This window comes from Neopsephotus bourkii, unplaced genomic scaffold (genome assembly GCF_033783945.1).
Source record: "Neopsephotus bourkii isolate Nb327-2 ecotype Australia unplaced genomic scaffold, CSIRO-AGI_Nbou_v1 NB_1622, whole genome shotgun sequence".
Taxonomy (NCBI): Eukaryota; Metazoa; Chordata; class Aves; order Psittaciformes; family Psittacidae; genus Neopsephotus; species Neopsephotus bourkii.
Genome location: NW_026902097.1, coordinates 841,823 through 855,329, shown reverse-complemented (window position 1 = coordinate 855,329; position 13,507 = coordinate 841,823). Strand labels below are relative to the sequence as shown.

Here is a 13,507-nt window from a genome sequence, read left to right as displayed (position 1 = left end):
GCAGCATCTTTTTTCTGTCAAATTCACTGGGAAACTAGGGGAAACAGAGCCACACGGAATTATATCCTACTCCCCATTACAAGTACCTCTCTTGAGTATGATCTCATAGCAGCGACATCTCTCAGTGGAGAAATAAGAGATGAGGTGGACACAGCACAGGTAAGGGAGAAAGAGGGCTCAGTAAGAACCTAAGCAAAAGTGTGGGGAGAAAGAGCTGGTGCATGAGAACTTGGAACAGGAGGCAGGACTGTTCTGGTAGATAAATATTAGGAACTTGTGTGATGACCCAAGAGCTCATCAGCATTTTCAGAGCGATGGTGCCAGATTCTCCGTTGCTGTTACAGCTGTTTGAGTATATTGTGAGGCAGGTGGGAAGTCTTACTTGCTAGCGTCTTCTATTTTGAGTGAAAAGAGTACAAGAAATGAGCATGAGCTGGAATTTACTGCAATGTACATAGAGGATTTTTTATTTTTAGAAACAGCCAATGCATTACACATCATTCAGCACAGGCAAAGACTGACACCGCTAGCCAAAATGGTCAATGAGAAGGTGAACCCAGAGGCTACAGGAGCAGCTACCTTTAGCAATGGAAATGAAGCATGGGTCCTTTCCATTGGACAGCTTCTGTTCCATCAAAATTCTAACATTATTGATCACAGAATCATAGAATAGTTTGGGTTGGAAGGGACCTTAAAGATCACCTAGTTGCACCTCCCTGCCATGGGCACGGACACTTTCCACTAGGTGATGATGGACATCATCATTTCCTGGGTTCACAGAAGCATTGCTGGGATTATTGACTTATTCAGAAGGAGCCACCAGGTCATTCATGCCAGGTTTACTGAGTCCAGTGGGCAATTAGCCAGAGATGACACAGAACATGGACCTTTTGTGTTTAGTATTTCATTCAAATATGGTGTTTAGAATTGGAGCCTTTTTTTCTGTCAGAGCTTTTGATGATTAGATTATCAGAGCTTAGATTGGATAGAAGGAAGAAGTTCTTTACTGCAAGGATGGTGAGGTACTGGAATGGGTTGCCCAAGGAAGTTGTGAATGCTCCATCCCTGGTGGTGTTCAAGCCCAGGTTGGACAGAGCCTTGGGTGCCATGGTTTAGTGTGAGTTCTCCCTGCCCATGGCATGGGGGTTGGAACGAGATGAGCTTAAGGTCCTTTCCAACCCTAACTATTCTATAATTCTATGATTCTCTGATTTTGGCTAGTGAGCTGCTGATCCCATTGATAGAGCCTTCTGAACATTGCCCATGAGTAAAATACAGTGTTGAGAAGTTCATTTTAAATTAAGAAGAGATATATTACTAAAGCACATAAAAAATATCAGAGAAAACACTTGAGGGACAACAGCAGAAATAAAGAACACCATCACTGTAGCATCCCCATGCTGCAGGTTCCATATCACTGAGTAATTTCACACCAGTATGTTGATGCTTTTTTATAGGGATGAAGAAAAAAGCTTTTCCAGGATTTCTTTAGGACATTTGATACTTGAGGTGAAACCAAGACAACCTCTCCTGCAGTCCTGCATATCCAAATCCAGACTAAACCCCATGGGAGCAGTTCCACGGAGATGTAGATCATAGGAACGAAGTGGCCCTGGATGGATTTTTTCCATACTTTCAATAATGGCCTATGTTTTTTACCCACTGCTCTGTTTTGGTGTCAACAATAGAATTGAACTGATAAGTTCTTTTGGAAACACAACCTTATAAAAACAGATCATCGCCAAACTGTTCCTAATGGTGAACCAGGAATTGGTTCAAACTATCTCACCATACCTTTTCAAACAGCTCATGTTCTTCCCATCAGCATCTACAATCAGGAACACCAGTAGTTTGTCTCTTCCTAACCGCTAGCAATTTTCTGCATTGGTAAGTGTCTGTCTTCTCATTAGGGCTGTTTCTGCCCAGTGTCCTTTTGAATCCTAAAGGAAAATTATGTAAAGCTTTGTCAGCAACTTTTGTGTGGAAGAGTGTTTAAAGACATCAGGCACCATGGTTAGGAAGCCAGGTGTTCTTACCATGCCCAACTTTGTTTCCTACTGAGCAACATTTTTGTTCAAAGCAGGATTTGTTTGTTTTACAGTAAATACCTGTCACATAGCAACAGAAATATTACTAAATAATAATACATATAATGTTAAGCTCCTGGGTCTAGAAGCTTTTAATGAAAAAAAACCCCACATTCCTGGTAAAAAATAATAAATAATGTCACCATTTCTTTTTACATTAAAAATACCTGTACATGATTACACAAAGTAACAAAGTACAATTTTATTTGCTAGGCCCAGAGTGGCATCTCTGGGTTAGATCTTCATCTATAAAGGGTAGAGGCTCGTAGTCTTCATCCTGCATACTTCCCTGCATGAAAATCATCTTCCCAAAGTTGCAAAGTCTACAGCATTGCCTACCCTTTCCATGCAAAGGTGGAAGCAGCTCACAAGGAACATAGCAACATCTACATGCAGGAAGCAGCTAAGGACTGAGATCTTTGCAAACAGAGGTGTGCATATGAGGATATTTGAAAGTCTTGAAACTTCTTGCTTCAACTGGAAGAGAACAGAAACAAATAGAAAAATAAAATGGAAAATGTAAATAGAAGTCTGTCTTCCTAATGTAGCTTTTTAGATGGTGTAACTTTCAAGATGGCACTTGGTGATCTATTACAGACTGACTCTGTCTCTTGGCCAACCTTTCTTCTTGGTAAGAATGCCCAAAATCTGCTCAGATGAGGACAGCACTGGCTTTGTGGGCCACATTGCTTCCATTGGCCTCTGAAAGGCAGAGGATGGCTGCTGTCTTTTAGCAGCTGGGCTGGATTGAGATAGTGCTTGCAGGACCTTCTGTTAGCAGTGAAATATCCTGTAGGTCCCACTGCAGCTTGTCAGGCACTATTTATGCTCAATGAGTCTTCTACCGAAGAATTTGGCCAGGAAACACAATAAAGCATTTACAAAGAAAGCTCTGAAGGGTAGGGTGAATCAGCAGCTCATGCTGACCTTTTACCAGTAACTGTAATCAAAGGGCAAACATTTCCTCTTACTTTGCTAAAGAAAACATAGTGCTGTTTCTCTCCTGACAGTATCCAGTCACCGCTGGGCAGGATCTTGCACAGATAAAGTGGGCATTTGGTCTCACATTATGTTAGGGCTTTATCCAGAACTTGCAATCTTTTAGGTCATATCACAGAACAGAAATGGCTTGTGCACGGATGGCAGCTGGAAAGGAATAACGGAAGTCCATGTCCATGCACTGGGTGGTTTGTATTTGTGTTGTTTCCTTACATTGACGGATATCAGCTCACTCCTGGAGTAAGGCTCTGAGACAGTCTTATAGCCCAGCTGTCCTTGCAGATACAGGAAAGCCTCCTCAGCCATTCTGTTCATGTACCTTCCCATGCCCCCATCAATCTACCTACACGCAGCTGGACATTCATGTGAAGTCAGGGGTGGAGGCACCATGACAATGCAGATGAGTAAGTTTTCATAAGGTCCTGCTGTCTGTAAATCCTTTGGTTATCCTAAAGGAATCTGTCCCCTCAGCTGAGCTATTCCTCATCTAGGATGTGACTAGAAACAGGACTCTTGGGATTCAGGGTCATTGTGGATGGGAAGCTTCTCATGTTCCTGATGATGCCCGTTATGTAAAACAGTGTACCTGGAAGTGGAAAAACATAAAGAACAATTTGTTTGTGCTAGTTAAAAGGATAAGATTATGTAAAATGAGTTATCAAAACCCGTGAAGTACATCTTAAGAGACAGTACACCTTACAAATATCCACACCCCACATCAAGCAAATGTGAATTCTTACTTTGTTCCATGACAGGACTAAATCTTCAGTTTGATGCAGTCAAGGCAATCCCTGAAAACCAAGAACCTGTTGGTTTTCATGTATCTAAGGTGCATCTGGTAATGAGAAGGAACCAGACCAAAGAACTAAGAAACGCTGATCCTCTGCGGGTGAAGTAAGCTACAGGCACTTCAGTGAATGTCTTCAGTGCAAGCATGTAAAGGATCATTTGAGACTAACTTGGGAAGTGAATACTTGAGATGAAGACCAACATTTCAGAGCATTTTTGCTTACAAAAGTAAGTAGTCTCTAGTATTGTCTTACTAAATACAGCGCTTACCAGTGCTCTTCAGGTCTTATGTCCTTGGGAGGTTTCGTGTGATGCATGTACCTTTCCCTAGTCCAAATGCTTATTGGGGGAATCAGGTTTCTGTCAGGACTTTCCTCAGAGATGTATCTACAGAGATGTATTGTTTCTCTTAGTAACAAATGTCTAAAACATACCTGAAATATCTGCATCCCAAGAAACATAAAAAAGAAAGAAAAAAACCCTAAGAAAATAAATAGAGGAATATACCTGTTCTGCTGTTAGCAGAAGCATTGTCAGCCTCAGGATCTGATTGAATAGTCATTAGAAAAAAGGTCAGGAACTCCTCATTGTCTACATATGCAAAAACTGATCCTACGACATCAGGTTACTTGGTATTAATTATCTGGATGCATCTTTTTCTCCATTGAGTATACTTGGGGCTTAGGCTCCTAATTAAGCTGCTTACAAGCCACTGAAATGTCTGAAGGAAATGATCTGAAGATCCTACAAATGACATATCCATTAATTCCAGTAGATCAGCAATGGACTCGAAATGAAAGCCAGGGTATAAACTGTACTGCCTGTCTGCATTAACCTGGTGAATATTCCTGAAGGAATCTACCCTCTAACGTACTACTAGACACTGTTTTTCAACACGGTCAAGCTAGGCTGCCTTAATGCAGGTGTCTGTATGTGCAGATATATCCACAGAACATATACCCCTTTAGTACTCCATCACTTCAAATAATGATCATAACTTTCAATAAATGTGCTAGTTCTACCGACAAGATACAGACTTGATGTAAGAAACAAGAAAAGACGTTTTGCATCTAACACTGAACAGACACTCTGATCAGATGACCATGAAGCATACAAGTCATAATGCAGTGTTAATTCTATATAGCAAGTCAGACATGGTACATTGTGTGAGGCCATCCAGCAGAGAGACCTCGAGCATGGTCTGCTACAAACAGTGATACAAAGGATGAGAGCCAGGAGACCCCCTGCCCTTTGAACAAGGCAGACATAGTTCAGAGCAACTCAGGACTAGCTCGGAAGCACAAGAGACAGGCACTGAAAGGTGACTTCATACAGGATATCCATAGAGCCAAACCTTTCTTCTTCTTCCTCTTCTGCAGTAGTCAGAAAACAGTTGTGCAAGATCAGCAATTTAGCAGGAGATGCCATTTGGTACAAAGATGCATTAAGCTAAAAAGAAGTCATTAAGGTGTCCCAGGGTCTCATGTGGCACAAAGTGTCAGTCTGAAGCCTCTGGCAGTTAGCTCAGCAATTCCAGCTGTTTACCCTGTGGGGAAAGAGGACGGGTAGGAGAGGAGGAAAGAGCATTCATACGCAGGGTGCGAAGGCTGCACTGCTGGGGTGATGTCTTGCTCTGGCGCTGGCACATCATTCCTAAAAATCTTACCAGCATCTCCAAGAAACTGTTACAGGAATCCTCTGCTGGCAGGGTTTGTGCTGCCGGCATTGTTTTCACATACTGTGCTTTTCCCCTTCAAAGCTACCCGCCAGCTACAGGGCACCAATTTAGTGTTGGATAAAAGACAGGATTATAACAGCCCTGCTTTTTTTTTCACACCATCACATCCTAACTGATCTGCTCTCTGAAAACACAATTAATTTTTCAGGCATCAGTATCTAAGGGAAGCAAGCTTCAGAGAGAAAGCACAGCTGCACTCATTTTTGCCTCACCTAGAGGAACACGCAGCTAAGGTGCCTCAACTCCCACCCAGCTGAGAAGCCAAGCACCCTGAGATTTATCTTACTGACCAGAAGAAGAACACAAGACTCAAACCTTGCGTGTGTGGGCTGAATGTATCAAGATGAATTTATCCAGTAGGTTTGAGTATTGAAAACAGCTGAGGAAGCCATAATATGTGAGCAGGAAAAAGAATGAAAAAGGTTTAAATGCATTAAATAAATTATGGGCAGTAAATTAGTTGCACTGCTTTCCCGCCTAATGAGTTCCTTCGATGGGATTTGTATACACCAGCATGTTAAGCTACCAAGCTGAATTACAAATAGCATCCTTGGATCCTTCTGCCCCAGTAACCAACTCCTCCCAGAACTGGGGGTGAGCCTTGCTGTCATTTCACTTGACAGCTTTACCCAGATTGTAAACAACACCACCCAGCAATAAAGCCCAATAATGAAAAGGCATTACTACCTATAAAGGGACCCTGCTGCAGGCTATTCACATACTTGCCAAATGGTACTTTAATTGTGATGATGACCAATTTGGAGATAATTGCTTCTGCATCTCCTGCTGCTTCTGACAGTCCAATGGACTCCTTAATTAACTGGTTGAATTAGCTCTCAGCACAGCAGAGGGGAGCTGTGTGGGTTTACCCTCTGTAGACCCATGACCAGAACAAGAGGAGAAAACATCAAGGGGATGCAGCAGCTGTTTGTGATCTCTCCACTTTTGCTCCCTGCAGAGCTATCCCACACACCGACTTGCAGTTTGTTAGGGAAGCAAAGCCAAAAAATTGCTGGTCTTTGGCTTCCCTTACTATAATGAATAGTCACTGGTTTTCACAGAGCCTGACGTCCCTACTTAGCCCTCTCCTGATGGGCAACCCCCTGGCATCCAGCTCTGTCCCCCAGGACCATGCCTGTCTTACTGAAAAGCAGTGCAGTCTGGGGCTCCTGACTCTGAGCACAAAACCTAACTGCATCCATTTCCTTGGCAGAGCATGACCAGGAGCAGGGGAAGCAACATCCTGATGGAGCGTGCGCCACCCCTGTCCCAGAGCCTGCAGCCACTGGTCCACTTTCCAGAAGGGAGCTTCTGTCTGGAGATGGTGCCTGGACATGTTGGACAGCGGTGAATGGACGGGAATTGGAAGGTATCTTGTCCTTCCCAAAAATGCTTCCTACCAGCCCTTCATGCTTGCAGTATCTGTGTAAAGCTGCCTACGCTGCTTACACATACCCACAGCTCCTCTGCATCAACAGTGCTGGGGAAGCCCAGCCTGCACTTCTGCAGCTGGTTTACCTATGGATTACACCCCTGTTTTTTAATGGTAGTCCATTGCTCTGACCACTCGTATCCATCGTTCCTAAACTCCCTGCAAACCTGAGTTCATCAGCCTGTGGGCAGTTAGTCCTGGTGGCTGCTGCAAAGGGCAAGGTGCCCCTCGCAGGTACAGAAACTGTGAGGGTTTGGATTGCATTAAAAGGTACTGCTCATTAATTACAAACTGAGAGCGAAGACAGCCTTTCCCAGCTACAGCTGAACCCCCGCACTTCCCAAAGCCTCTGAACAAACGCTTGGCTTAGCATTCCCTCAGCAGCCTCTGTCCCTTTAACCCTGGCAGAAGAAACTATTCTACCTAAAGAGCCATAGTAATAGCAGAGGAAAAATGAACAGAATGAATGCCTACGACTGTGGAAGCACAGCAAAGCCTTCAGGTGGAATGGAGGCAGATTGCTGTAGGAAGCCGCAGCCATCCCAGGCCTCTGTGGGTGCACAGCTGTCTGCTCTCAGTTCAGTAACACACCTGCTTACATTATTAATTACTTCCATTTCTGAACTGGCAGAATGTGGTTCCTGTTGTCCTGACATTCACTGGAGACTGAGGTGAGGCTCTGCATCTGTCCCCGGTCTGGGCTGGCCTGGGAAGGGTTTGTCTTTTGCAGGGGATACAGGGAGCTGTTAACTTGCTGCTCCCTGGGACTTCAGCCACCTAAATCCACTGCCCCTCTGCCAGGAAAATGAATGACATGTTGTCACCAGGGAGAAAAGAGAGTTTGCACACGCATTCGGGCATCAAGAGGTCAGTGTTGCTGCAGAAGTAGGTGGATGGGTGCATTTATGTAGTATGCATGTGTTACTGGTACTGCCAGGATAGCCTGGGTCTCAGCTGGGTAAACAAATGGCTGCAAAGTCTGGGGATTAGACATAAATCATACACAAAGCTGATAAGCACCAATTTTCATTGTATTGGCAAATCTTTTTGATAATTTTGGTATTATAAATGCAGAATAGTTAATGACAGAGTTTCTAAATAATACAAGAATAGAAGAGAAAAACCTTGTATAAAATTATTTTAAGTAAGTACTGGTTTTAACTGCTCATACTAAATCATTTGAAGTCTATAATATCCTCCACCACTGGCCATACCAGTGACCTTATAGATGCACTACCTGGGAGTCTCCTACTAGCCCCACACTCACATCATTCAGGAAAATTACCCAAACTGAAATGAAACAGCGGCCCTCAGACATTCCTGTCCAGGGATTTGGGGTTTGCGGCTGGTGGTTCATTAATGACTCCCTGCTGGATTGGTGCAGGGAATTCAGGCAGAGTCAGGCAAGGAGCAAGTTTTAACTGTGGCATTATTGAAAATTTGAAATAATAGGTAAAGAAATAAATGTGCAGGTTTTGTGGCACTGGAAATTTGCCTGAGTTTGTGCCAGTTTCTATGAATTTGTCTTTAAAAAAATAAGCAAAACCCAATAATTCTGTGAAAATGACAAGCAGAATTTTTCCTGTAAAGGCACTGCAATTTGTTGCTGTTTTGGGGAAAATCAATATTTTTATTTTAACTCTCTTTTTGCCAACTGCTTTCATTCCAAATGAAAGATTTCAAATCAAACCAAGCGTTAAATTTCAACGAAAGTGAAACCCTGAAAAGTCAAAATCCATTCGTGTTTCCCTGACAGTGGTGCACTGCAGTCCATACTGAGCAGAAATCTGTTGTGCTGAGCTCTGGCAAGCTCCTTTTGGAGACAGTGCATCCCTGAAAAAGCATACAGGCTCATTTAGTTTACAATTAGGAGATTTAATGGGCTGGAGTGGATGTTTAATGGAGGTCAGAGCATCTGAGAAACATGCAGTTATAGAGACTTACTTGCTAGGTCAAAAATAATGAGTTTCAAGCTAAAATCAGAGGTACAAAAAACGTTTTTCTCGCTCCCCCCAAATTGTCACAGTTTTAAATATTTTCCCATTTCTGATGTGAAGCAATCTGCAACTTCTCATGAGACAGAAAGATAAGAAAACTCAAAACAGAGCAGCCCCTAGTTTATGTTCAAGGCCTTTTTCTGCCTTCCCTCAAGGTGACTGATCTAACCACTGTGTTACTGGCAATTTTGCATGAGTGAGCACTCATCTGAATGCTGCCTCTTTCATTTTCTCCTTGCTCCAGTTGTTGATTGCCAGCACTCCAAATTAAACATTTCAGAATATGTTTCTTCCTTCATATCCAACTAGAAACTACCCCAGGACCCCAGAAAACTTCTTAGTCACAGCTTTTGTACAGCCGGTTTGCACCTTCGAAGGTCGTGACAATGGTTGCAGAGGCAACCCAGAAAACACAAATATTTCTGGTTATTCTTAATGAAACCAATCAGTTTTTTCCACTCTTCTCCCATTCCTCCCTCCTTTGGTTCTGCTCCCAACGGGCTCAGGAGGCAGACAGGAGTCCTGCACCTTTGCATCTCATTCTCCACTGCTTCCCCTGAGTTTTGCCTGCAAAATTCTGGTGACTCCATGGCTGTGCCACAGCTGCAGGGTACAAGAGATGCCAATTGCTTTGGTGCACAAGAGCAAAGATTTAAGCCATAGGAGAGCTGTAGCCTTTCTTCTGAGCAGCTCACCAGCAGCACAGCCCTCAGACTGCCCACTGAATGGGCACATTCCCACAAGTGGCATCTTGGGGTAGCCCGGGTAGAACATATTCAGAAGGAGATGTGAGGGCCAGGAATTAGAACCTGGATATGTCCAGAAGTGGAGAAGTAGAGATTCCTTCAACCTGAACAAAGAAACCTTGACACTGTGCCTCTGCTTTCATCTGTGTTCAGATCAGATCCTTAAGTCTTGATGTAAAAATAGTGGGGCAGGAGATCTCAGATATAAAATATTACAAAGGAGTTGAAATGAATTGTTTCCAGATCCATCACACAGTTGAAGCTTGAAAAGTGAAGCTGGTATAATAGGATTTCCAAGAAGGAAGGCAAATAGGTGATGATCACTCCCAGTTACACTATAAAGCAAATAACATCTTGTTACTTGCAGAAGCACCCACTAAACTTGTTGGGACTAGAGAAAGACAAGATGTTACTATGTAAGAGTAAGTGGTACTTGTAAGTGCCAAACTGTGAAGATGTACACTTTGTTGAGCAGAGAGTGCCTTTTTAATAATGGAATCTACCATTATTGTACTCAACTGCGTAATGACGATAGACCCTAGAAAGAGTTTGCACATAGGTAGAAGCTGTCTGGAACCATGTTTTAAGTGGAACTGAGCTTCCAAATTGAATAAAGAATTTAAGCTTTTCTTAGATTTGAAAATTGTGTTGGTCCACAATTTATCTTTCCCTGCCTTTGTCTTTAAGTCACAGCTGCCAAACTCCTCCATGGTTTCCTATCTGAGATATATGCAACACCACTATTGTAGCTTCACACTTACTATAGTGTCCATTTCACAAAGCCCCGTTCTTTTCTGATGGACTTACAGAAAAAGAATAAATAACTCTCTTCAACATCCAATTGGGTTTACAGTTAACAATCACTTGGCAGAGCAGAGTAGGTTATTTTAATGAACACATCATTCTGAAATAAGTCTTCCACCATCTGTTCAGTTCCATAATTATAAATGCAAGCAACATAATTCATAAATGCACTATAAAAGAAAGGGAAAGAGAGAACAGCTTAAGATGACTGTTTGTTAGTTATTCCAGACAGTGATGCATCGGCTTACTTTATTCCTGTTCCAGGAGCAGGTAGAAAACAGTCTTCTAATTCTGTATTTTAATGGCAGTCACTAACCCATAGTAAATGATTGCCTGTAGACGATACAGATATCATTAAATGCAGTATGGTTTCTGGTTGGTATCGTTATTTAGCCATATCTATGATCGATGTGCCCAAGAGAGCTCACACAGACCACCTTGAATCACAGTGGGCCAGGAATAAACTTGGACATGTTTTCTAGAACAGCAGGAAAGAGCCTGTGCCATTGGAGTGCCTTTCATGGTCACAGAAATAAGGATAAAGATGACGATGCTGTTGTCTCCCTGAAAAGATGTTTCTGATATTTTTGAAAACTGGGAAACCTTGGGAAACGGACAAAACTGAGAAAAGTGTCAACATAAAATCCAAGAAACCCTGGAATTTGATATTATAATCTGTGACATTTTTCAATTTGAAAGAGGAAAATTGAAATCTAAAATACACAAAATGCCAAAATGCACTGAGAGCAGAAGATGTTTTGTTCTCATTTCCTGTTGAAAAAATCCAAACACACAATCCAAATTAAATGTATTTTCATGAAACATTTGATTTTCATTTTCAAAAGGCAGTACTGAATTGTCCCTCTCTCACAATTACCAGGTTCATAGACTCCATAAAATTAAAAGCTTTCTCGTAAATGCAGTCTCTAAGTCGAATGACTCATGCTTCCAGCCACTAAAGTGAACTTCCACATTTGGCCATCAGTAGAAAAATCATTATAGCAGGATAAGAATACCCCCTACCTACTCAACATGATTCCTTTGGCAAAACGAAACCAGAAATTACAAGCTTGCTCTGTTTTATTGATACATATCAACGTTGCAGAACAATGTAAATGGGTTTCTTATTCAATGCTACAAAGCTAGCAATAGATCTAATACTTCCAGGATGAATAGCTCCTGATTTTGATTTGTGGGTTTCTCATTTATTCCTGTTTCTGAGATGAGCAAGATACTTGCAAGATTTCCTAGTAATAAGGTTTAAGCTTTTGTGTATCATCTTTGTGCTGCATCTGATTGACCTGCAAGCCAGAGGAGACCAGTGTTTTATCAAAGGTGAGTTTAATAAAGGTAGGTCTTTCACTGCACCTCCACATGACTACCTATGATCTGCTTTGTCCAATAGAAGTCAACTCAAAGAGAACTTCTCATCTAAATGTGTGAGAAACCAATGAATATAAAAAGAGTGCATGAACTCAGAAAACACAGTGAAAACTGCTCGAAGAGAACTCCCCCAAATATCAGATACATTTCCTTTTAACTTTGTAGAGATGATACACTTAATGTTTGTCTCTTGTGTGTTCCCAACCAAGCAGTGTGGAGGAAGCTGGATTTCAAACCAGATGAACCCAGGCGTGCGGATGGTGCTGCCGTCAGTATGGCTGGCTGCTGCCCCTGGCTGGAGGCTGTTAGCCTGGACTGCAGACGGATGTCTCCATCCCCTCCTCCTGTGCTTATTTGTCTTCGTTGCAAGCTGACAGCCTGCAGATACAGTACGATTATCTGGGTAAAGTGGCTGGGGTACATGATTTGCTATATTGCCTACTGGAGCTCTGGTGGAGAAACAGATGGCCAGACATAGTTGGTATCTGTCTGTCCCCTTGCAGCCAGGCCCAGGAAAGCACAGTAACATGGCAAAGAAAGTGACATCCATCCTCTGCAATGAGCCTTACAATAGGGACAGTCCTTTGCCTTCAGTGTCTTCTGTTCCAGTCTTAGGGAAGGTTCATAATTTATCTGTGTGTAAAACCCACCTACTCACTGGTCTTGATTTCTCAAGCAGCATCAGCACCAAAGAGAAAATATTCCTAAGTTCTTAAAATGCCATAGCCAAATTTGAAGTCTGTCCTAGTCTTAGCTTATTAGTTAATTTTTTAGATAAAGAGAAGCAAATACCAGTGGACCATTCGTCCTTAGAGATAATACAGCTCTTTGGGAAAACATGGGTAAAATCCACAGAAATATCATCAAAAGTTCAGTTTCCCCATTGCAGCTAAATGGTGAAAATTCAGATCTGAGAAAAACATTTGGATTGCTAAATTATTTATACGGATATGACAGGAATGTAGAATTTAAAGTCTTTTGTAGCCAAATGTAAATACAAATTTGTCTCTATCTCATGACAAGTGTTTATTTTTTCCACTCTTGAGCAGTTATGCTGAATATCTTAATTATCTTTAAATCAAATATTGCTGCTCAGACCTTGTGAGCGGGAACTAAGCTCTCATCATTCTTTACTGAATTTCAGCTAGAGGTTTTAAAACCAGCTGTCTCCAGCCCACATAATCCAGCCTTCAGTACATTTTATAAGACTTCTACATGCCTCCTCATTTTAAAATTAGCAAAGAGTGCTCCAAGTAAGCAAAGCCCTTGAGTGAGAGAAACACGCTGCTGGGGAAAAAACTACTTTCTTTGACTCTGACAAGTCACAGGAAACAATGAAAGCATCTATCAATGCGTTTACTTCTCTCCTTTATTCTTCCACTGTTGCATTGCTCCTGAAGGATGTTTTCCTCAGATGAAGCTTGCCTTTTCTCTCACTCTTACAAGCCACCTCTGGCTGCTACTTGCTCTAATGACCTGCAAGCTCCAGGACATGTTCCCAAACCACTTCAGTCAAACACGGGCCATGTATT

At 42.2% G+C, this 13,507-nt stretch overlaps 1 protein-coding gene and 1 long non-coding RNA gene across 4 annotated transcripts in view; one reads left to right on the top strand and one right to left on the bottom strand.

The window, feature by feature from the left end:
- Positions 1-2,274: 2,274 nt before the first annotated feature.
- Positions 2,275-13,507, bottom strand: part of HTR4 (5-hydroxytryptamine receptor 4) — a 129,316-nt gene continuing 118,083 nt past the window's right edge. Inside the window, exons 7-8 of one of the 3 annotated variants that reach the window (XM_061372865.1) lie at positions 5,230-5,421; positions 2,275-3,672 (exon numbers count right to left, since the gene is read on the bottom strand). In XM_061372865.1, the coding sequence (XP_061228849.1) occupies positions 5,400-5,421 (22 nt within the window). In that variant the 3' untranslated portion in view covers positions 2,275-3,672; positions 5,230-5,399. The remainder of the gene's footprint in view (positions 3,673-5,229; positions 5,422-13,507) is intronic. The other 2 variants (XM_061372863.1, XM_061372862.1) reach the window with 2 other exon arrangements.
- LOC133222795 (uncharacterized) lies at positions 3,191-6,174 on the top strand. Its single transcript, XR_009728371.1, has 3 exons — positions 3,191-3,274; positions 3,842-4,103; positions 5,762-6,174. It is a non-coding gene; the product is annotated as an uncharacterized LOC133222795 (long non-coding RNA).